Source organism: Cryphonectria parasitica (assembly GCF_011745365.1).
Source record: "Cryphonectria parasitica EP155 unplaced genomic scaffold M406scaffold_5, whole genome shotgun sequence".
In the NCBI taxonomy this organism is placed as follows: Eukaryota; Fungi; Ascomycota; class Sordariomycetes; order Diaporthales; family Cryphonectriaceae; genus Cryphonectria; species Cryphonectria parasitica.
The window spans coordinates 4277190-4297515 of NW_024468913.1; the positions used below are offsets into that span (position 1 = coordinate 4277190).

A 20326-nucleotide genomic window follows, 5' to 3' on the forward strand; every position below is an offset into this window, starting at 1 on the left:
TGAAAAGTTCTCCAATCTCATCCAATTGGCAGCGAAATGCGACCTAGCAACCTATGTACAGCACAGGCTTCCAGATGCCACAGCCGATACACTCGACGAGGTCGCTCCAGGGTGGCGTTCGCCGTATTCCATTGTACAAGACGCCGACTTCGAAATGCGCCCAAACGAAGGCTTCTCCTGGAGAATTGGCCAGAGAATGAAGACTTCCGAGATACACGCTCAACCACCTGGCATCCCGGGCTCACCAGCCTCGGAGCTTGCATATCCCCGGACGACTGTGCGAGGTAGGGAAATGCCCATGGCATCCACAGAGCATGAGGATGCGTCGACGAGCCCGCAAACCCAGCGGGACGTAGGAGAAGGAAGAGCCTGTCCCTTGCCGTGTGACTCTTTGACACCAAATGGTTCGGAGGTCCGGAAGAGGAGGCGTGGCAAGTTATTGCGAATGGTAGTAGACATTTTCCATTAAACTGCGTACCGTTCTCTGCAGAAAATTAAGAGAATTTGTCGGAATAAAGGCATTGGTCTCATGTGGGTGAAAGGGCCCTTCAGGCCCCTGACACCAGGGCCCTTTCACTAGGTTTCAGGCTAGCCGGCCCTTTGTTGTACTTTTCCTATAGAAACGGGTGCACCAGTACCTCTGGCCCCAGGATAGTTAGAAGGATTAGTGCAAGAAATCGATGACCTGGCTTTTCACCCATCCTTCACCCCGATGAGTTCACTGCCCCACATTTGACAGGTTATGAGCCCGGCTTAGCTCAAGCCACACACACGTTTCCTCACACACTATCGCAAGCCTCGCCGGCGCGGCGCCGGGTCCCCGGACAGCATGGACCCAGAGCAGGCCGAGGGTGTGACCACGAGATCTGCCGCAGCGAAAGCCAAGGCCAGGGCTGAGGCCACGATAGGCCCAGCTATCAAGGATGAAGACGTCGACTGGACTGAGATCCAGCTGGACAAGACCCAGATGTTGACAGCGACGAACTATCGCACCTGGAAGGTCACAGTAGCCAGCATGATGGATCTGGCTGGCATCCCACAAGCCGAGGATGCAGTCCTCACGCCTAAGGCTGATCAGCGCCTGGGTGTGAGGCTCAGGAAGACAATCTCAACGGATATCCTGAAGCGATTCGCCAACATCACCTCTGGCATGGAGCTTTGGCAGGCCTTGCTGGACACGTACGGCACTACAGGCCCTGCTAGCCAGATGTCCTGGTTCTGCGAGCTGATGAACCTGAAGCTCAAAAACGACCCTATTGAGTATTGCTCAAAGTTCAGGAGCCTCGTTGCCGATATCCACGGAGCGAATGTGCCGTTTGCAGGCACCCTTGCATGCTTGATGTTTGTACAAGGCGTCTCCCAAGCCCGCCCTGAGTGGGCAGCACGCGCCAGAACGACCCTCAGGACGACCCCCTCTACCCCCCTATCAGATCTAATTAGCGACCTCACCGACGAGTTCGTGGTACAAGAGGCTGGAAAGGGCGGAAGCAAGGAGGGGAAGAAGGCGATGAACTCTACCTCAGGCTCGAAGACACGAGACAGCTGGAAGAAGGATGTAGAATGCCATAACTGTGGCAAAAAGGGCCACATCAAGAGGGAGTGCCGGAAAAAGGGCGGAGGCGCTTACAACCCAGATAACAGCGATGGTAAGGGAGAGAAGAGAAGGAAAAGCGACCAAAACAAGGAAGGAGGAGCGTTCCAGGCATCGTCTGAACAGAGCGCCCAAACCAGCAACCAGGCTGCACCTCCTCACCCGTTCAACCACCCTATTGGAGGCCCAACAAGCTGTGCTGTAAGCGCATCGACTCCTGAGGGCTCCTGGCAGCGCATCTGCGAGACTCTGGACCGCCATCTCGAGGCTATCGATAGACCCGCTGAAGGAGATGGTATGCCTGGCCCTGAGATGGCAATGGTAGCCCAAACATACAGCAGCAACAGCCTGACGCCTGCCCTGAGGAACCGCTGGCTGTACGATACAGGCTCTGATATCCACATCGTCAACACTGAGCTCTGGTACCTTCCAGGCCGATGGACCAAGATCGACAGGAAGGAAGCTATTATGACGGGCGGCGGACCAGTATACCCAACAGCTGTAGGCGTGGCTCGGCTGCCCCTGAAGACAGGCCACTCGAAGATCGATGAACGAGTCGTTGAACTGATGTACTGTGTGCTGATCGATGGCTTCCCTATCAACATCTTCAGCGGAGAACGACTGTACCTCAGCGGAGGGTACAGCTCGAGAACTGACGGCAAGGACGTCCTCTTCGATGGAAAAGGCGGGTGGATCACGATGCTCGACGTACCAAGATGGGGGTTCTTCATGAACGTAATTGGGAACCCGCCACAAGAGCGATGCCCGCACCAAAAACAGATCCAGGCTACGATGGCCACGCTGAGCGACGAGGAAAAGAAGCATCTCAAGCTCTGGCACCGCCGCCTAGGGCATCCAAGCCCAGAACGGCTCGCGAAGACTATCGAGGCGAGCACTGGAGTGCAGATCAACCCCGAGAAGGTCGAGTATCTGCCGTGCAACGTATGCAACGAGGCAACAGCCCCACGATACCAGTCCCACGATCCTATGGCCCGAGAAGAAGAGGCTGCTGCAGGCATCCACATCGACGTCGTCACAGTGACCCCTATCTCGATCCGAGGATATCGGTATGCATATCTGATGATTGATGATGCCACGCGATACAAGATTGTTGGGTTCGGAACCAAGAAGAATGAGGTTCTGGACAGCATCAAGGCAACCATCAGAATCCTCAGCACACAGACACAGAGGACGATGAAGTGGATCAAGCTTGATGGAGGGAAGGAATTTGTCCCAGCCGCTTTGAGGAAGTTCTGTGAAGAAGAAGGTATCCAGTACAAGGACACAGCCCCATACAATTCATACCAGAACCCCGTCGCAGAACGGGGAATCCTCTCCTTGATAAGCGTTGCGACAAAATTCGCCATTCTTACCCAGGTCCCACGGGTATTTTGGTGCTATTTGATGGAACAGTCAGTCCTGGTCCTAAACGTGACAAGCACCAAGACCCTCGAAGGCAAAACACCGTACCAGGCCTTTTGGGACGGCATCAACAAGGAGAGGAACAACAAGCCAGACCTTTCAGCCTTCCATGTACCAGGGTGCAAGGTGACAATTCACGTACCTGAGCAGAGAAGAGTGCGCTCAGCAAAGCTGTCAGCCAAAGGCACGCCAGGCATCTTCCTCGCGATGGCTGACGCCCAGAAACAGCCCCCAGGCTTCCACAACTTCCACGTTTACTCGTTTGTCGAACGACGAGTCCTCCGAACCCCTCATGTAACCTTTTACGAGGACTTTGGCGATGTTGCTGCATGGCAACGCGACCCTGACGAAGAAGACCTCGAGGTTCTTCGCTCCTTGCCCCCTCACGCGAGAAGACAGCTAGCGCATCGCCGCCCCAAGAAGGAGGGAGTAAAAGAGCGACGGCGGAGGATCCCAGACCTCGATGATATCCCTGATGAAAACGAGGATGCCGTGATAACAGTTCAAAACGATGGCGCCCTGGCCTGGTGTGAGAACGAGGTGATCGATGAGGCGTGGGAGTCGCTCGCGGAGGGAGAGTGTACTGAAAATTTCGCGTTTAGCCACCCACAAGCATTCAACACCCTCGCCTTCGATCCAACTAACCAGACGTTCGATGAATCGTTCGATTTCGCGATGAAGTTCGAGCCAGACCCAGAAAGCATCAAAGAAGCCGTGAGCCACCCTCAGGAGGGAATAGCCTGGAGGAAGGCCGCCTATGAGGAGATCGAGAACCTCATCAGGACAGGCACCATCAAGTTCAGAGAACGCGAGGAAGCGCGCGCTGGCCGCCTGGTCAAGGCGAAGGTTATCCCACACCGCAAACGCGACCTGGAAGGAAACATTGCAAAGCTCAAGGTGAGGGTCGTGGCGAAGGGATATACCCAGATCAAAGGCATCGACTACAACGAGACCTTCGCGTCGACAGCGCGCTCAAGTTCGTGGCGGATTCTTATGGCACTGGCAGCAGCAAGAGGATGGAAGATTCTTCAGATCGACTTCGTGGCAGCGTACCTGCACGGCGACCTCGAGTACCGCATTTTCCTCGAACAGTTCGACCTCCTCGCTGACTATATGTCCGAACACCCTAAAACAGCGAAACAAATGGGATATACAAGGGCTAAAGTGATTGAGCTGATGGCGCCTCTATATGGCCTCAAGCAGGCAGGATACGACTGGCAGACCAAGGCAAAGAAGGAACTGAAGACTGAAGGCTTCAAGCCGCTGGTGAGCGATTCAGCTATCTATTTCAACAAGAATACGAAGATGATCGTGGCTTCGTTTGTTGACGACTTCCTGATCGCTCTACGGCCAGACCAGCAAGCACTGGGCGAACAGCTTATCGAGAGGCTGTCCGAGAGGCTCGAAGTCACTGATCTAGGCCTAGCTGAATGGTTTGTAGGCGTGAAGATCAACCAACAGCCCAACGGCGATGTGACCATCTGCCAGAACGCGTATATCGCCAGAATGCTTGCTGAACGAGGCCAGGGCGAATGCAAGCCAGCGATCACCCCTGTGGCCATGGGCGCTATGGCTGAGGCCGTACGCAACACCAAGGAGGCCTCGACTGAGGACCGTAGGCGCTACCAACAGATCGTCGGGTCGGTTATCTACCCGTCGTGCATCACGAGGATTGACACTGCTTTTGCAGCGAGTGTATGGGCCAGGTTTATATCAAACCCCTCGCAGGCCCACGAGAAGGCTGTGAAGAGGATTCTGCACTACTACCAAGGAACCAAGAACCGTGGCATCCGGTACAAGGCCGGCTGCTTGACCCTTGAAGGCTATTGCGACGCCTCACACAACGACGATCGAGATGCCAGCAAGTCCACGATCGCGTTCGTCTTCACCCTGGCGGGAGGACCTATCTCGTGGGCCTCCAAGCTGACGACCTCGATCCCTCAATCAACGGCCGAATCTGAATACTACGCCGCGAACGCTGCTACACGGGAAGCAGCGTGGCTCCGAGAGTTCCTCATCGAAATAGATCAAGGCGACCTGGTGGACCAAGCGATCCCAATCTATACGGATAACCAGGCCACCCTCAAGATCATCGAGAAGTCGGAAACTACAAATAGGACCAAGCACATCAGGGCACGCTACCACTACGTTCGTGAAGAGGTGGCACAAGGGAACGTGAAGTTCCACTATGTGCCCTCTGAGGAGAACATCGCGGATGCCCTCACCAAGCCGCTGGAGCCCGGCCAATACCAGAGGCTCCTCAAAATGGCTGGGATGGAGGACCTTGAAGAGAACAGCAGCCAGCATCACGATGATGCTGGCTGGGAGGGAGTGTCGGAATAAAGGCATTGGTCTCATGTGGGTGAAAGGGCCCTTCAGGCCCCTGACACCAGGGCCCTTTCACTAGGTTTCAGGCTAGCCGGCCCTTTGTTGTACTTTTCCTATAGAAACGGGTGCACCAGTACCTCTGGCCCCAGGATAGTTAGAAGGATTAGTGCAAGAAATCGATGACCTGGCTTTTCACCCATCCTTCACCCCGATGAGTTCACTGCCCCACATTTGACAGAATTCTATCAACACTGCTCGTTTCTTCTCCTTGAGTTGCGAGAGATGACAGCAAATTTGGGCAAATTAAACTATGCTATAAGAATGTTGAAATGAATTTATCAAGTTCAAAAACGTGCTTCATCTCGATTAGACTATAGCAATTACGTCTGCTTAACAAGAATAATTCACCATGCATTCTAGAGGCGCCTCTGATCTACCAAAGTGTTCCTCACACTGGATGGGCATGTTAATATTTCGCTACCATTCGACCACAGTAAAGAGACGTATTACAAAAGTTTCTGCTGTGGTCACCACTCCACCAGACGTGCATATCTCGATATACTGCAGTAAACAGCAGGATACTCCTGAACCTAATTATTAGATGTATGCATGTAAATCTTGCCCGGAATCCTCATGCATACACGTACGAATACCTATGGACGGTTCAATGCTGGCTCAGGGCCGAAGAAGAGCAAAGGCTTTTCTGATGTAGTGGATCAATGTAGCGGATCAATTCAGACAGGACAGTTGAGGCAGCTGGGAGTTGGAATCATCATATCAAACATGATATCGTTTCTATCATAAGCACAGTGGCAGATGGGGGAGATCTTTTGCCGCTTTTTCGGACCAACACGGCAGGGACTCCAATATTATTATTAATCTGAGTGAGATGTTCCTTTTAAGACGACTTGAACCCCGCACAACACCACAGCAGCGTGTCCATCGGGTCTTATCGATTATCATGCAGAGCTCACGAGACCACGGGATCTAGAGGAACAGGCCATCTGTAACAGCACGCCAGAGCACCTGCTGCGAGCTTTCTGCTGCCTTCCTGCCATCCTCCTTCTTTCTTTCATAGACCAGTCAGATCTGTCAGTGCTCGTCACTTGTCTTTTGTAGCTGTTGTGTAACCTCAAATTACTTTCAGCCTAAGAAGAGAGGCACAGAGTGTGTATGTATGTATTTTCGGATTGTTTCTATGGTGGGGCATGCTCGAGCTACTTCATGTATCTGGGCCGGATCTATTCACTTCTTCTAAGACGCACCTCTACTTGGCCCCAGGAGCGTACAGAACCTGCTTCGTATCGTATTGGTATTCGACGTTCCCGTGCCAGTAGGGGACGGCATCGATCTTGGAGATTTGCCACGCCTCGTCCAGGCTCTTGATGACATCGTCCGGCAGCGGGCCTTTCTCGATATTGTCGAGGTTGTTGCCCAGTTGTTCCCTCGAGCTCACGCCAATGATGATACCATCGTTGCCGTTCTTGATCTGGAGCCCGGAATGGTGCACTATCCATCTCAGCGCTGTCTCGATAATGGTCAGGCCGTGTTTCTCGACCGCCTGCTCAATCACCCTAAGCGCGTTGAACGTGCTGTCACGATAGTACCTGCAAAAAGGGACCCGGGTCAGCCAAACAATCTGTCGAGCGGGAAAGTCTCTAGGATGAGGATGAGGATGAAGAGGATGTTTGTCGCTTTGCGCAGGCAGCCTGCCACTCACCTCCCGCGATACCTCTTGCCGCTCTGTGCAGTGTCCGAGAACCGTCCTTCGGCAGGAACCATGTCCTTGCTCTTTATCTTGCCAGAGAACAGTCCTCCCGCGATTGGGTTGTACACCACGATCGAGATGCCGTGGCGCCGACAAACGGGGATAAGCTCAGTCTCGATGCCCCGGGTCAGCACGTTATACATGCCTTGGTAAACTGATGGCTTCACCCAGCCGTTGTACTTGCACGTCATGCAGATCTCGGCCACCTCGAAGGAGGTGAAGTTGCTGATTCCGAGGCGAACGAACTTGCCGGCCTTGTGGAGCTTGTCGAGCGCCTCCAGGGTCTCGGCGAAAGGGGTGCCTCGATCCTGCGAGAATAATAGCGGCAGTCAGTCAGGACCGTTCTCTTTTCCCCTTTGGTTCTCTCACATATGATGGACGAGAGGACTCAGGGAGGGATTGGAGGAACGTACGGCGGCGTGAAGGTACAGGAGGTCGACACAGTCTGTGCCTAGCTCCTTCAAGCTCGTCTCAACGCTCTCAACCACCTTATCAGCGGCATTCTCGCCGGGCTGTGATGGATACTGGACCTTGGTGGCCAAAGTCAGGCCTCTCTCCTTCCAGCCGGCCTCGCGGGTAAAGGCTTCCTGCTTGCCGTCGATGTAGGCGCGAGCAGTGTCGACCTCATTATAGCCCCTCTGCTGGAAGAGGTCGAGGACCTTGCCATATTCCTCCGGAGACGTGATGCGGGCACCTGAGTGCGTGACGAGTCAGTGATGCTCTCCTCTTTCTCGTGGCAGGGACCCTAGCTGATTCCCGGGGAAGTCACTCAGATTGGAAGCAGACCTGTGGATTCATCAGGGCCAAAGGTCATGAGCCCTAGGATCACTCGGTGAGTTGGAGATGCAGCGACGAGAGGCATCTTGGCGATTCTTGGCGATTCTCGGTGTTTTTCTTCCTCTCTTTTCTTTTTTCTCGATGGTGTACAGATTGGGATTCTCTCGGTGTGGGGAGTCTGGTTATGTCATGTCCTGTCCGGTGCCGTCACGTCACCGTTTATTTAGATAGGCCGGGGCTTGATGGTTATGTGGGGGGAGAGGGGGGGGGGTTGCCGGATTTAAACGCTACACCTTGGCGAGAAGAGGTAGGCGCTATGCGGATTTTGAGCATCTCGCGTCGTCGACTTCGGAGCTAGGGCAAAAAGGCGATAGGCACTAGGGCGTCCATCACTGTCAATCCCAAAATCGATGGATTGCCATTCTTGGAACGAACAAGCAGACACACTGCCAGCGTTAAACAAGGGGCTTTTCATCTACCACCATAGTATGTATGTCAGCTCGAGGAGGTCCCGTCATTTTTCAACCATTGCAAGTTATACAGAGTTTAGATGAGCAGTAAGCTACACACCTGTAGCGAAGGCAACAAACCCAAATACGTATGCTGTATTAGAACATGCATCTGTAATGTATCGGATACACATCGGTACACTGGATTGAACATGCCATCCCATGCCGAGAGTGTTCTCACCTCATCCTTGCCCCGGCTGGTCAGAAGAGAGATGACTGTGGGCACCCGTACCGGCTTCAGCAGTCAGGAGGGTTCGTCAGTGAGGTAGATAGTCTCCAAATGGATCACGCGAGGGTTTTTAATCCACACTTCTGAAGATCCAGCTCTCCTAGATTCTCGGTACGGTGCCGAGGTACACCAGAGTCGACAACACCACACTCGACAAACATCACGATGAGCATTGTGGGCCATCCTGAGATCGAAGAAGAAACAAGACTTCTATGCACTTGCCCCAACCTAAATAGTCTACAACGGCCGCCCCCGCTGGTCCTTTGAGCCCCCTGAAAGTTTCACTTGCTATCCATCATCTATTCGAGTCTCGTCGTGAAAGTGTTGTTATACAAACCACGAGGCCCCTTGCCCTGCCAATAGTTTACCAGTACTCCGGCTTGACGAAGTTGCTGAAGTTCTTAGGCTCCTCGTAGCCATGGTGGTCGTGTCCGTGCCCGTGGTCGTCGTGGCCTTGAGGGCCGACATACTCCATCTTGTAGACATTGCCGCACTCAGGGCATCGCTCGACGGGTCGGTCGCGGGAGATCTAACTTCACATCAGCATATGACAAACTCTTGTGTGTCGCCAACTTGGTGGATGATGAGAAGACATACGGTCAGCCAGATGACGCCGTGAGAATCAACAGGGTGGCCAGTGCAACCGGCGTACTGCTCCTCGCCGGCCGAGCGGACCAGGATGGGCTCCTTCATGGTGCCTTTCCGCGAGGCATCGAGGGGCCGCATGTCGAAGACGTCGACACCCTCCATCTTTCCGAGAATTTCAAGACGCTCCATACCGGTGGACTGCTCGAGATCGGTGGGAACGCTACCAGGTTTGGCACCGGGGCCAACAAGGTCATTAATGGTCTTGACGTCTGCCATGCCTGTCAGCCTTCCGTGTTTTGAATCGATGTGTGACTCGTCTTCCTCCTTCGAAGTCCTCGGGTTTTACGGCAGACCCAATTGAACGTCTCCGGCTAGGGATGGGACATGGCGGGATGGGCTCGGGACGGCATACCGGACAGCTTCTGGACGGACTGCTCCTGGGACTTGGCGGGGGTCGCATCTCCTGCAAAAACGATGTCAGTGGTGATGACCCCGAGGGTGAAGTTGTCGTAGCTGTAGGCGACATAGCCTTGGGGCAAACAGCACTGCACTGTGACAATCGAGAGGCCACGGTGCAGGTGCCATGCCCAAATAGCCAATTGCCCAAGCTTCGAACGGAGGCTACATGCAACCCTCAAACTCACGGCGGATCATGCTGGTCGCGAAGGAGCGCCGCAGGACGGGGGCGACGGCAGCTCGTCGGGCGACGGCGACGGCGGAACGTTGCAGGAGCATGATTGTGGTGGCAGTCGGCCAATTGATCGCACAGATCGAAGTCGAAATTGGTCTTTTGGGGGGGGTTTGAGTGGAGAGGTCCCTCGAGTCGGGTCTGAGCGTGTGGTGGTCCGGGTGTGGTCAGGTAAAGGTGAGGTTGTAGTTGCCGTCGAGGGATTTGGCGATGGCCTGATTTGCCTGAGAGATGATTTGCCGTCGCCGTCACAGCTCCTAAGGAGCTCCAGTTTTTTTCGGCAGCGCACGGGCCAACCCCCCCCCCCCCAAACACGTGATAACCATCGCTATCGCTGGATGCGGTAGCCCAACACCACACCTCCTATGTGGTACGGTTGGAGGATTCGTCACTTTTGGTATCACATGTTCAGGTACCGACCTTTGCTTTTTGTGCAATTCAAGAACTCAAAGTGTCTTTTTCGGGGGGGGGGGGGGGGAGAGGGAGGGCATTTCCTGCCATCTTCTTTGCAGTTGAAGGAAGGAGCGCGGGCAACAGCCATCGTCACGAGCCAAAGCTGCACACACAAATAGAATAAGTCACTTCCGTTACGATTTCAGAATTTTTCACGATCGGACAAGTCTTCCATCTGAAAGGGGAGAACTAACTAGCTCTCTCTTGTTTCTGTACTGACTGGAGAAAAATTGCCATCATTGATCATGATCCTCCCTTCCCGCCTTCCCCTGCAGCTATTCACATGCTCTTTACTTGGCTCATGCCTCTGCCTGAATGCTTCCCACGCGTAACATCAGACCGACGTGCTCAACCAGTCGCTGGCCTGCTGCACATCGGTCATCTACGTTGAATTCTGCCCCCAAACACTATCTTTCGAGCTCTGTTGTAGAGCTAGCTGATCAGGGAGGGCTCCTGCCGTGAAGATTAGGCCTCCAAGCCGAAGCTTGGGCCGGCAGCTGACGTCTCTGCGGGAGCGGCTACCATCACAGCCCGGGCTGCTGAAAATTATTCCCCTGCTGGCCGCTGATCCCGTTGAGGGTCACGGCGCATGTAGGAGCTCCAGGGGTCTAGCTGCCATGGCTGTCGTAAGAATCCCTGTTGTGCTTCACTTGCTCCTCTCTACCCGTGGTCCATGTTGGCCAGTCGATTTATTCTACCGTGATGCGTGATGGCAAGGGTTTTTACCGGTGCGGACGCCACCGGCGCCGCTGGCTGTGTTGCTTCGGCTTGAGCTTCGGCTTCGAGTTGAAGCTGCTTGGACCAAGTTGGTGCCATGGGCGTTCTGGGGTGCAGTTGCCAGTGTACGTGCGATGTTAGATAGGTCGGCCGGGCTATGCCATCCGTTAGGGTCTTCAAAAAAGAGACCTCTGTAAGCGCGCCCTAGGGGAATTTCACCAAAGCCGGATATGTCTGTCTCTGCAGGCTGCATGGCAGAGGTCGGACCATGAGGCCCATCGAAGTGTGATCCACAACAGCCGTTTGCCAGTGCGGGTCGCATCTCGACCATTTCGGTCTCGATGAGGTTGAGACTCCTCGTGTGACTTTGGAGTTGTTAGGGTGAGCACCTCGTTTGCTCTCTGGAGACTGGCGATGATCTCGGCCTGGCCGTTGGCGCTTTGGACAACGTTGACCTCTTATCACCCGGACGCTGCCGTCGCTCGTTCCTAGTAATGGGCTCTCTTGTGTCCAGGAATAGTGCAGTTGCTTCTCGTGTCTGCCGCAGGAACCATTGGGGGCGGACATGTCCTCGTGGATCTCGGTAGCTTGCTTGCCTATGTTGACTAGGTCGTCTTTGTTTCTATGCAAGTGTAATTGCAAAGAAAAAAAGGAGACAAGGTGTTTCATAGCAATTCAAGCTTGGCCTCGTGTCAATCTGATCATGCTGATGCGCGCGGTGACCGTCTGGTTGCGCGTGGAAGGCACGATCGATGGGTGATTATGGACTAGATGGGGGAAAGGCCCCAAGTCGGCAGTCGCGATCAAGATAGTCTTGATTATTTGATTCGAAAACTTAGCTCTTGATGGTAGGCCGCACCCAAGCCGCACTTGTTTAAGTAGATTCCGTTCTTTTATCCATATGAAACGATGGCGAGCCTCCTCCCCCTCCCCCCCCCCCGGCGGCCCCAAATCTCTTCTCCTCTTTTTATTTATTTCTTTTTTGTTGTTCAAATAGTCAGATTGAAGCTTTGCCGATGTATAGGACCACCCGATATTTCGAATTGATAGATGCTTCTTTTCCCAGGTGCATATCGATGGGAGCACTTTGCACGTACGGGTTGCGCCGTATCGCCCAGGCATGCAACATTAGCACGAAGCCGCCAGGCATCGCAGTACCACTTACTCTACTATTTCAAATCCGTGTTCACTGTCCACTCAGCTTGGTCGACCTTTGGCTTGTGCTCCAAGCACGATTTGGGCAATGTTGAGGAAGGCCGTCGGGTGTAATTGGGGGCGATCCTTGGGGTTGGCTTAGGAAACGTTAGGTCTTGGGCGCTGGGTGTCGCTGGAGGCCACCGCCTGGCCTGGCTGTGCTGACCCAGCAGTGGCTGGTCATAAAGTCTGGGCCATCACCTCGCTGCAGGTGGAATGCCATCCAGATCGTCCATGTACTCCTCGAGGTGCTCGGCAGCATGCAAGGTGCCCGTCACAGGCCCATTCCCGCTAACATCTTCGTCCCTCTCTGCTGCCCCACCGAAGATGACACCAAAGTCAGCATAGACATCTTCCACGTCGGCCAGGTCCTCGATGTAGTTGCTGCTCGGGAAGCTTAACGAATCCTCATCTCCTTGGTCCTCCTCTATCGGTCTGGCGACATGACCTCGACGCGCGCGTAACTCGGGGGAGCGGAGAGACTTCTGCTGGGCAGGCTGCGGGCCAGGACTGCGAGCAGCCACAGCTGTATCTGGTGGCTTGGTCGTGAAAGAGGGTCTGGTCTCGGAAGGCCACTGTGTAGACATTTTGGGCCGTGTCGCTGGGAGGCCAACGCTGACACTCCTAGATGGTACGCCCTGTTCTGGCGGTGTATTATGTTCTCTCGCATGGATGATTGTCTCGCCTCGTTCTCCTCCTACCTCGTGATAGACCCTCAGCCTGATTCGGTTCAACATCGCTGCTCGATGCACCATCTCCGCTGATCCGTGTCCACGGACTTTCCTCGTGGGGATGCTACCAGGTTGTCCTCCAGCTTCCAAGGCTATACCAGGGAAGCCCGGCCCTCGAGAGCTCGACGCCGCCGCGGCAGCTCGTCTCAGAAATAACTCGCCACCCACCGTTGTCTGCCGATTGAGTATATGTGTGGCGGGGAGAGAGAATGGGAGAGAGAGACGAGAGGTGATCAAATCACGCCGCAGTCGACGCTTCTTGCAGCTGAGTAGCCCGGTGAAAGGCCCATCAACGTCATGCATTGGCCGGCTTCTCTTCCTCGTCGCTGTGTGTTGTGTTCTTTCGGCGTGTCCTTTGGTCGGTGACGAAGGCAATACTGTTGTTCTCTTATGAGGGGCCATTCTCCATGAGGCACCACTACCGCGTAAATCAGTTATAGGAACGGCCATATTCCACGGCTCGGGTGAACTGCGCCAGCAATTACTCGAGGAGGCCACCGCTCCCCTATCACAATTCGTGATGGCAACCACACATCTTCGAAAGAACGCCCACTTGTCAGTGCAGTGGTAAGCACCTTGTTGCCCAAGCGATTTTCCAGGCTGTCAAACTTGGGGTGGGGGGGGGGGGGGTGTAACAGATTTGAGGGAGCGATGATCACGAGTCTTTCAACCCAATTCCCTTAAAGAAAGACTTTGGTAAGACTACGTTGAAGTAAGTCCAAGTTGGTTGGTGTTTGTTTGCCTGACCGTCAAGGCACTCCAGAGAGAAAAGCCACAAAGATGATGCCAGTGTGCCAAACGAAGAAGAGGGGGAGAGCATAGAAGATACCAGAACGAAGGGCAGGGAGCGTGACCGCATCCGCCGAACGAAGCAAGAACCTGGATGCATATGCACAAACGCAAACATCGTGTGGTGACGGCGTGGCCTCGGTGCATGAGTTTGCCTCCAGGTGGGGATTCTCAGGAAGACCCGGGGAACAGGAGAGGCGATATGACTGGCTTGTGGTATGCGAGAGCTGGGGTTCAGGCACATGTCAGCTTGTCAGCCCTGGCTTCTCGTGGTCCGCGGATGCGAATGTAGTCGGCAGTGACAGCCGAAGGCCCACTTACGCCGCATGGGCGCGTCTAGATGTGGTATTTGCAACTCTATGCCATAAGCAGCCTGGAAGGCAAATTTTCTCGAGTATAACCTTCCTTTTAGAGATCCGTGGCGAGGGGCAAGACGTCAGGCTCACCTGTTGACAGTCATCAAAAATTTTGAAATAGAGAGAGGTTTTTTTGGGTTAAAATTAAAATTACAAGATAAATCCTTGTTCTTGTGGGCGCTTCCTGAGGACTGGTCGTGTTACCGGAAGCTTTGCGGAGTTTGTTCACAAAAGCACCATTCTCTCCGGACTAATTCAAATCACAACCCTGATATCGTCTCATTCATTGACTCAAATCTTACGTCGTCTGAGATAATCCGTCCTCGGACACCAAAATTATGCCTAGCAGCGTTCCGTCATCATGGCAATTACTTACCAGCCCCATTGTGATTTCATAGTTAGTACGCCATGACAACTTCCTATTAAGTTTACCTATCCAAACAGCATTTCGTCGTCTTGCATGTTGTTGTATCAGTAATTTGTGGGATGGTCCTAGAGAAGGCTTCTTTCTTGAGTCTCTGTTGGTATTAGATCGGCCTCTTTGTTGGATAAACCACGAATGTAGTTTCTCCTTCACTGTGTTGATATCGGGGATGTTGTTTCGATATGAACTTAAGCAGCATAGTCCACAGCTCTCTAGCAGTCAATCGAGCAAGGGCGTCATACATGCAACAGCACATGGTGGAGAGCATCGACCACGTTCGTCGGTCAGAACCGATTGCCGCTGGCTTTCTTCGGCTTCGGGGAGACCGGCTGTGTGTTAAGCTTAGTTCACCCTGAAGAAATCCCTTGGTCCGGGGGCTCTCAGTGCTTCCTTCTTACGTACTCTCGAGTTAAAATCGAAAGACTTCAATGCACCTTATGTGCATGATGCCCAGTGACACCTTGCGTTCCATAGGATGCCTTTGGCATGCTTATGCAAGGAATTACTGGGGGTTATTGTTGCTAGAAGGTCAGGTCGAGAAGGCTTCCAGTCCCACTTCTTGACTTATATTGTCAAACGAACGGCGGTCCGGCTTAACGTTATCTGTGGATTAAGCATCACCAAATATAACAGAAGCCACCAATTGTATATGTAGCCCAATCACTAGATCAAGCTTTTATAAACCTAGACAACCAGAAACGAAAAGAGTACATACAACAACGCTGGAGCAGTTGGCGGACGTGTATTGAATTCGTAGTGTAGCCTTCGAGTAAATCGTGGAATAAAACTTTGAGCCAGGATGGCGTGCAAGTTCATACAGTAAAGACGGGGGCGGAAGCTACTTTGTCAGACACCGGGCCTGCTACGTAGCTAAATAGCTGCCTATCTTCCCCAGTCATCGCAGGAGAGAAGCGGAAGGTGAATTGCCTCCAGAAGAAGGGGCTACGTCCATAAGACGGGAAGCTTCCGCGACTCAATCTTGAACGGAGATGCTCGGTCGGTCGTCAGTCCGTTCAGCTGCCTTCTGGGAGTGCGGAGCGCCCGACGGTAGACTCCTCGGATTCTTTTGCCAGCTTTCCAGCACGGTCCTTGGCTATGTCTGCCATGGCCTATCAAAGAAAAAATTAGTGATTCTCTCGGGTTCAGCTGTAGAGCTCACGTACATGGATAGCCTCCGCCTCCTCGGCTAGGAAGTCACCCCTGGCGATGCGCCGCCTCATGTCTTCCATGATAATGTCCCTGGACCGACCATTCACAAAAGTGACATATCTCAGGCCGGGGTACCTAGCCTCGTACTCCCTATTCAGGGATGCCAGCACCTCGGCCTCAGATTCAGCAGCAGACTGCAGCTGTGCTTGCTCTGCTGCACTCTGCGCGCTCTCCACCTTCTTCTCACCCAGGCGGGGGTGAGAGCCCAAGATTGAGAGAAGAGGTTTGCGGGCCGAAGGGTCTGGATGGACTGTCTTTGCGATGACGAGCAATTGGTCGCGCAGGGTATCTATCATGTCGGGATAGGTAGTGAAGGTGATGGAACGCAGTGTAGGCAAGGCGAGGGTGTGGAGGTCATGGCTAGGCTCGAACAGGAGGTCCAGCACCGAGGTGAGGGTCGATTCGGGCAGCGATGCCAGCATCGTTGCATCTGGAAGGGTAGGAGCCATTTTGCGAGAGGGACAGATCTATGCGCCTAACGATGGTGAAGTTGAGAGGTTGAGATACGGGAAGTGGAAGGAAGATACGACGATAGTACAGTATCCGCTCGTAGGGCCAACCCTTGTAGGGCACAGTATCTGGGTACGTACCTCGGAAGCACAACAGGGACAGGGGCTAGTCAAGTCTGCAAGCCTGCCGCCAAATTTCCAACCTCCAAACCGCGACTGCAAACGAAGCTGAGCAGAGGTACGAGCCCAGATCTTCTGCAAATCAGACAGCAACAGACCGACGCACCTCTTTGTGGATTGCCCAACCCAAAACCTCATCCAAAGACACGAGTCCAGAATGCTTTGTGCCAGTGAGTGCATCATCATCTGCAAATGCCAGAGCTCGACCCAGAGCTAGGTCCAGACCCAGACCAGTCAGCATGAGAAACCCACTGACCAAAGGCTGAACACCAACAACAGTCTCAGGCGAGGCTCCCGAGGAGCCAGTCGTCTCTAAGAAGACAGGTACCGTTTTCGAGAAGCGTTTGATCGAAAAGTACATCGAGGAGAACGGCAAGGACCCCATCACCTCCGACGAGCTCGACCTGGACGACCTCCTGCCTATCAAGTCTGCCCGCGTCGTGCGACCGCGCCCACCCACCCTCACCTCCATCCCTGCCCTGCTCTCTACCTTCCAAAACGAATGGGATGCGTTGGCCCTCGAGACCTTCAAACTCAAGCAACAGCTGTCCCAGACCCGCGATGAGCTGGCCAACGCCCTCTACCAACATGATGCCGCCGTCAGGGTCATCGCGCGTCTGACCAAGGAGCGCGACGAGGCGAGAGCTGCCCTCTCCAACGTCACCGTCACTGGCGGCGCTGGTGCCAGCGCAAACGGAGAGGCCATGGCCGTAGACAACGAGGCCCTGCCAGAAGATTTAGCCCAGCATGTCGATGACACGCAGGCCAAGTACGTCCACCCTCCCCCCCAAAAAAGGAAAGAAAAAAACCAACTACATGCTTGCCGCGCCTACTGACCGATGCTCCATTGAATAGGCTCTCTAAAAGCCGGAAGAAGCGCCCGGTACCGGGCGGTTGGGCGAAGGCTAACGAGATCGCCTCCTTTGCGCCACAGTTATCTGAGTCTCTGCCTGTCCCACAGGCCTCCTCGATCGGGACCGAAGCCGGATACGCAGCCGTCGGTGGTCTCAAGGGAGACGCGGCTGTCTTCTCCATAGCTGCAGGTCAGGTGGAGCGGTCCCTGCAGGTCAATGAGCCCATCACAGACACGCTGTGGCACGGATCCAAGGTCATCTTTGCCACGTCAAAGGGGTCCGTCAAGGTCTTGGAGGGGGGCAGTGAGGTTGCGTCCTTTGCAGAGCATGCGGGCGCGGCTACAGCCCTGTCGCTGCATCCCGGAGGTACGATCCTAGCTTCAGTCGGGACGGACAAAAGCTTTGTTTTCTACGACATGGATGCGCTCAAGAGGGTCACACGGGTGTATACAAACACGCCCCTGACAGCGTGCGCATTCCACCCTGACGGCCACCTCTTCGCAGCGGGCACGAACGCGGGTGCCATCAAGATGTATCTCACCAAGACAGGCGAAGAGGCAGCGACATTCTCGCTAGGGGCCCCCGTCGAGGCTCTCGTCTTCTCTGAGAACGGCTACTGGATAGCGGCAACAGCCAAGGGACAGACGACCGTGACGGTATTTGACCTGCGCAAGGAAGGAGATGCGGCCACGGCGAAGGTGTTGGACATCGGAAGCGCGGTACAGAGCCTGGCATGGGACTACACGGGACAGTTCCTCGCCACCGCAGGACCATCGGGCGTCACCGTGCAGCAATACGCCAAGAGCAGCAAGAAATGGAGCGAGGCCCTCCAGAGCGCGACACCTGCCGTGGCGGTCGCCTGGGGCGAGGAGGCCAAGAAGCTGGTGACGGTCAACAGGGACGGCGTGATCTCGGTGCTAGCTGCTCCAGATGAATGATAGGGACATGCAAATTCTGGGGTGACTGCGAGTGGTGGTGGTGGTAGACGGGGCTGGCAACGACAACTTGGATGAACTAATTAGGTCGAGGACGGGGCGATCTGGCGAGGTGCAGACAAAAAGCCCAGGTCGGCAGCAACAGGACCGGGCATGTATGAGATATTCAGGAAGCTTCTTTCGACAGGCAGAGGGAGGGAATTGGCATACGTCCAATGGGTGCGGACAAGAATAGAATCTGTGAGGTGAAAATGGTTCAACAATCGTACATGATCGAGCCTGGCCTGTGCGACTATCAACCCAGACCCTATCTACTATCCACGCACCCCGCCCTCCTTATTACTGAGATCCGACCAAGGCTGGGATGATCAAGGAGGGGTCTTGTAGCATGGACCGGCCCGAGCAACTAACGCACTGGTGCCCAAGTGAGAAATGGAATGATGACGAGATCACCTTTAGAAAGTCCAGTAATCCCACTACTCTCATTCATTACACTCTCGCGCAAATAAACGGAGAGGCACCATGCAGGTGGAGAGGCTCACTCTTCCGCAACAGACGGGCAGAGATTACAGACTTTGATTTTTTGTATCATCTGTTCTTTTTTCGCCCTCCAGGGCGGTTGATTGATCACTACTTCCCTGCAGCCTCCTCATCCCGCGGACGGTCCAATCAATCTGCTGCACTTACGTCCTGGTGTCCGTACTTGGGCCTGTGCATGTGTTACTCGTGTGCGCGTGCGAGTGTGTGTGCCTACAGCTCTAGCTCTTGTGTCGCCTCCCGTCCCGTCACTATCCCTCTGAGCAGCGAGTCACCTTTTCTCTTTTCTTCTTGTATCGCGCCATCACCATCATCACTCCTTTGTGTCTGACCGCGTCACCTACTTCTCACCACTGCAGACGAAGGCGAGGAACCGACCTTGGGCTCAAATCAGTACTCTGTGCTACAACATGAGAAACAGGTCGGGGTAGAAAACGATATGGAACCAAGACCATGAATTACGACGATTTTGTTCCGAATATTGGTACTGCACGTTCCGGCCATCTGCACCCTGGTGCTGCCCACAACAACAACCACGCCTTCGACCCTGACCCTGACCCTTACCGTATCGACACCAGCAGCGGCAGTCTCGGCCTCGACGCCAACTACAGCCACCCACACAGCGTTTCATCATCACACATGTCCTGGCGACCTCTCGACGAATTCCCTCGTCTAGACCGAGCCGGCGGACTAGGGAACGAGGAGGCTCTACAAGAGGGATATTCTGCTGGGCGGGACGATTTTGTGATTGAATCAGATAGGGCAGACGACCTCGTCGAGGGACACCAACACTCTGGCCCGACTCGACGTCACTACGGCTACAACAGTGGCCACCCCGACGACAGACAGCGAGAGGACAGCCTTGGCGCCACCTCTCTCGCCTCCACTGCCTTCGTGCCCCCCTCTCCGGTCGATTCAGGCTCCCTCGAAGTCCACACCGCTGCACCTTCTTTCTCGTCTCTCTCCCCCATCTCTCTGGATTCAATCTCCGAATCTGGGTTTGGCTCTTCTTTCAATCTTCTTGTCGACTTTGATCCAGCCTCGAGTTCTGGCCCTGCCTCGGCAGCATCCCAAGAACTTGCACGCCCACACGACCGGAGCAGACCTTTGGAGCATATAGACGTCAGCCACCCGCCACGACGCTCCAGCCTCACGCCGACCATTCACCCGAACCGGCGCCTACCCCAGCCTCAGTACTCCGTCCCACTTCAAAATCGCCCAGCGTACCAATCCGCCGGCCGCAACAGCTTTAATCACATCTTTTCCTCGTCATCGCCAGACGACGACCGGGACATCGCACCTTCTCAGCCAAGAGTTCGACCGGCTCGATACCAAATCCAAGCGAGCTCCGACTCTTCTGGAGACGACCTGTCAGACCAAGAACATAATCACCGTGCCGCCGAGAACGTACGAGCCTCCTTTGCTGCTGGTCAACCCAGCTCAGATCCGGTGACTTTGGACGACAGCGAGGATTTAGAGGAGGAGGAGGAGGAGGCGGAGGAGAGAGAAGATATTCTTGCGCCGCACGAACGACGACTGCATTACCTAGTGGCCAACGGGGCTGCAAGAGCATATCGGGAGGGTAGCATGCCGCACCC

The 20326-nt window shown here is 54.4% G+C and overlaps 7 protein-coding genes across 7 annotated transcripts; 2 read left to right on the forward strand and 5 right to left on the reverse strand.

Annotated features, from left to right (window-relative positions):
* Nucleotides 1–5: 5 nt before the first annotated feature.
* On the reverse strand, nucleotides 6–699 carry M406DRAFT_102253 (uncharacterized protein). The gene has a single exon (XM_040914998.1). It carries the CDS (start codon nucleotides 303–305, stop codon nucleotides 18–20), a length of 288 nt encoding a protein of 95 aa, XP_040776198.1. The 5' UTR covers nucleotides 306–699; the 3' UTR covers nucleotides 6–17.
* Nucleotides 700–829: 130 nt separating this feature from the next.
* Nucleotides 830–1650, forward strand: M406DRAFT_331546 (uncharacterized protein; the record flags this gene model as incomplete). The annotated part of the gene is made up of 2 exons (XM_040920644.1): nucleotides 830–1555; nucleotides 1642–1650. 2 exons carry the CDS (start codon nucleotides 830–832, stop codon nucleotides 1648–1650), a joined length of 735 nt encoding a protein of 244 aa, XP_040776199.1.
* A 4862-nt stretch (nucleotides 1651–6512) lies between these two features.
* Nucleotides 6513–8051, reverse strand: M406DRAFT_356888 (aflatoxin B1 aldehyde reductase-like protein). The gene is made up of 4 exons (XM_040923545.1): nucleotides 7896–8051; nucleotides 7523–7803; nucleotides 7062–7417; nucleotides 6513–6948 (listed from the first exon to the last, which is right to left on the reverse strand). Exons 1-4 carry the CDS (start codon nucleotides 7969–7971, stop codon nucleotides 6609–6611), a joined length of 1053 nt encoding a protein of 350 aa, XP_040776200.1. The 5' UTR covers nucleotides 7972–8051; the 3' UTR covers nucleotides 6513–6608.
* A 764-nt stretch (nucleotides 8052–8815) lies between these two features.
* Nucleotides 8816–10065, reverse strand: M406DRAFT_356890 (COX5B-domain-containing protein). The gene is made up of 4 exons (XM_040923546.1): nucleotides 9857–10065; nucleotides 9625–9675; nucleotides 9222–9481; nucleotides 8816–9153 (listed from the first exon to the last, which is right to left on the reverse strand). Exons 1-4 carry the CDS (start codon nucleotides 9945–9947, stop codon nucleotides 8989–8991), a joined length of 567 nt encoding a protein of 188 aa, XP_040776201.1. The 5' UTR covers nucleotides 9948–10065; the 3' UTR covers nucleotides 8816–8988.
* A 2396-nt stretch (nucleotides 10066–12461) lies between these two features.
* Nucleotides 12462–12851, reverse strand: M406DRAFT_70268 (uncharacterized protein; the record flags this gene model as incomplete). Its single annotated transcript, XM_040925336.1, has 1 exon — nucleotides 12462–12851. One exon carries the CDS (start codon nucleotides 12849–12851, stop codon nucleotides 12462–12464), a length of 390 nt encoding a protein of 129 aa, XP_040776202.1.
* A 2583-nt stretch (nucleotides 12852–15434) lies between these two features.
* Nucleotides 15435–16222, reverse strand: M406DRAFT_340685 (uncharacterized protein; the record flags this gene model as incomplete). Its single annotated transcript, XM_040921580.1, has 3 exons — nucleotides 15435–15446; nucleotides 15635–15673; nucleotides 15728–16222. The coding sequence occupies 3 exons, from the start codon at nucleotides 16220–16222 to the stop codon at nucleotides 15435–15437; spliced, it is 546 nt and encodes a 181-aa protein (XP_040776203.1).
* Nucleotides 16223–16472: 250 nt separating this feature from the next.
* On the forward strand, nucleotides 16473–18460 carry M406DRAFT_279031 (Prp19-domain-containing protein). The gene is made up of 3 exons (XM_040918369.1): nucleotides 16473–16572; nucleotides 16682–17171; nucleotides 17258–18460. The coding sequence occupies exons 1-3, from the start codon at nucleotides 16560–16562 to the stop codon at nucleotides 18192–18194; spliced, it is 1440 nt and encodes a 479-aa protein (XP_040776204.1). The 5' UTR covers nucleotides 16473–16559; the 3' UTR covers nucleotides 18195–18460.
* The last annotated feature ends 1866 nt before the right edge of the window (nucleotides 18461–20326 follow it).

What these genes read in the sequence shown, in the direction of transcription:
- M406DRAFT_102253 (XM_040914998.1), bottom strand. Translation starts at nt 305, where the DNA reads ATGCCATGGGCATTTCCCTACCTCGCACAGTCGTCCGGGGATATGCAA.
- M406DRAFT_356888 (XM_040923545.1), bottom strand. Translation starts at nt 7,971, where the DNA reads ATGCCTCTCGTCGCTGCATCTCCAACTCACCGAGTGATCCTAGGGCTC. An exon ending in TCCTGTACCTTCACGCCGCC is followed by an intron (nt 7,418 to 7,522) that starts GTACGTTCCTCC and finishes TTATTCTCGCAG; the next exon opens with GATCGAGGCACCCCTTTCGC. An exon ending in GGCAAGAGGTATCGCGGGAG is followed by an intron (nt 6,949 to 7,061) that starts GTGAGTGGCAGG and finishes CCCTTTTTGCAG; the next exon opens with GTACTATCGTGACAGCACGT.
- M406DRAFT_356890 (XM_040923546.1), bottom strand. Translation starts at nt 9,947, where the DNA reads ATGCTCCTGCAACGTTCCGCCGTCGCCGTCGCCCGACGAGCTGCCGTC. An exon ending in CGCGACCAGCATGATCCGCC is followed by an intron (nt 9,676 to 9,856) that starts GTGAGTTTGAGG and finishes TCGTTTTTGCAG; the next exon opens with GAGATGCGACCCCCGCCAAG. An exon ending in ACGGCGTCATCTGGCTGACC is followed by an intron (nt 9,154 to 9,221) that starts GTATGTCTTCTC and finishes ATGTGAAGTTAG; the next exon opens with ATCTCCCGCGACCGACCCGT.
- M406DRAFT_279031 (XM_040918369.1), top strand. An exon ending in GTCGATGACACGCAGGCCAA is followed by an intron (nt 17,172 to 17,257) that starts GTACGTCCACCC and finishes TCCATTGAATAG; the next exon opens with GCTCTCTAAAAGCCGGAAGA.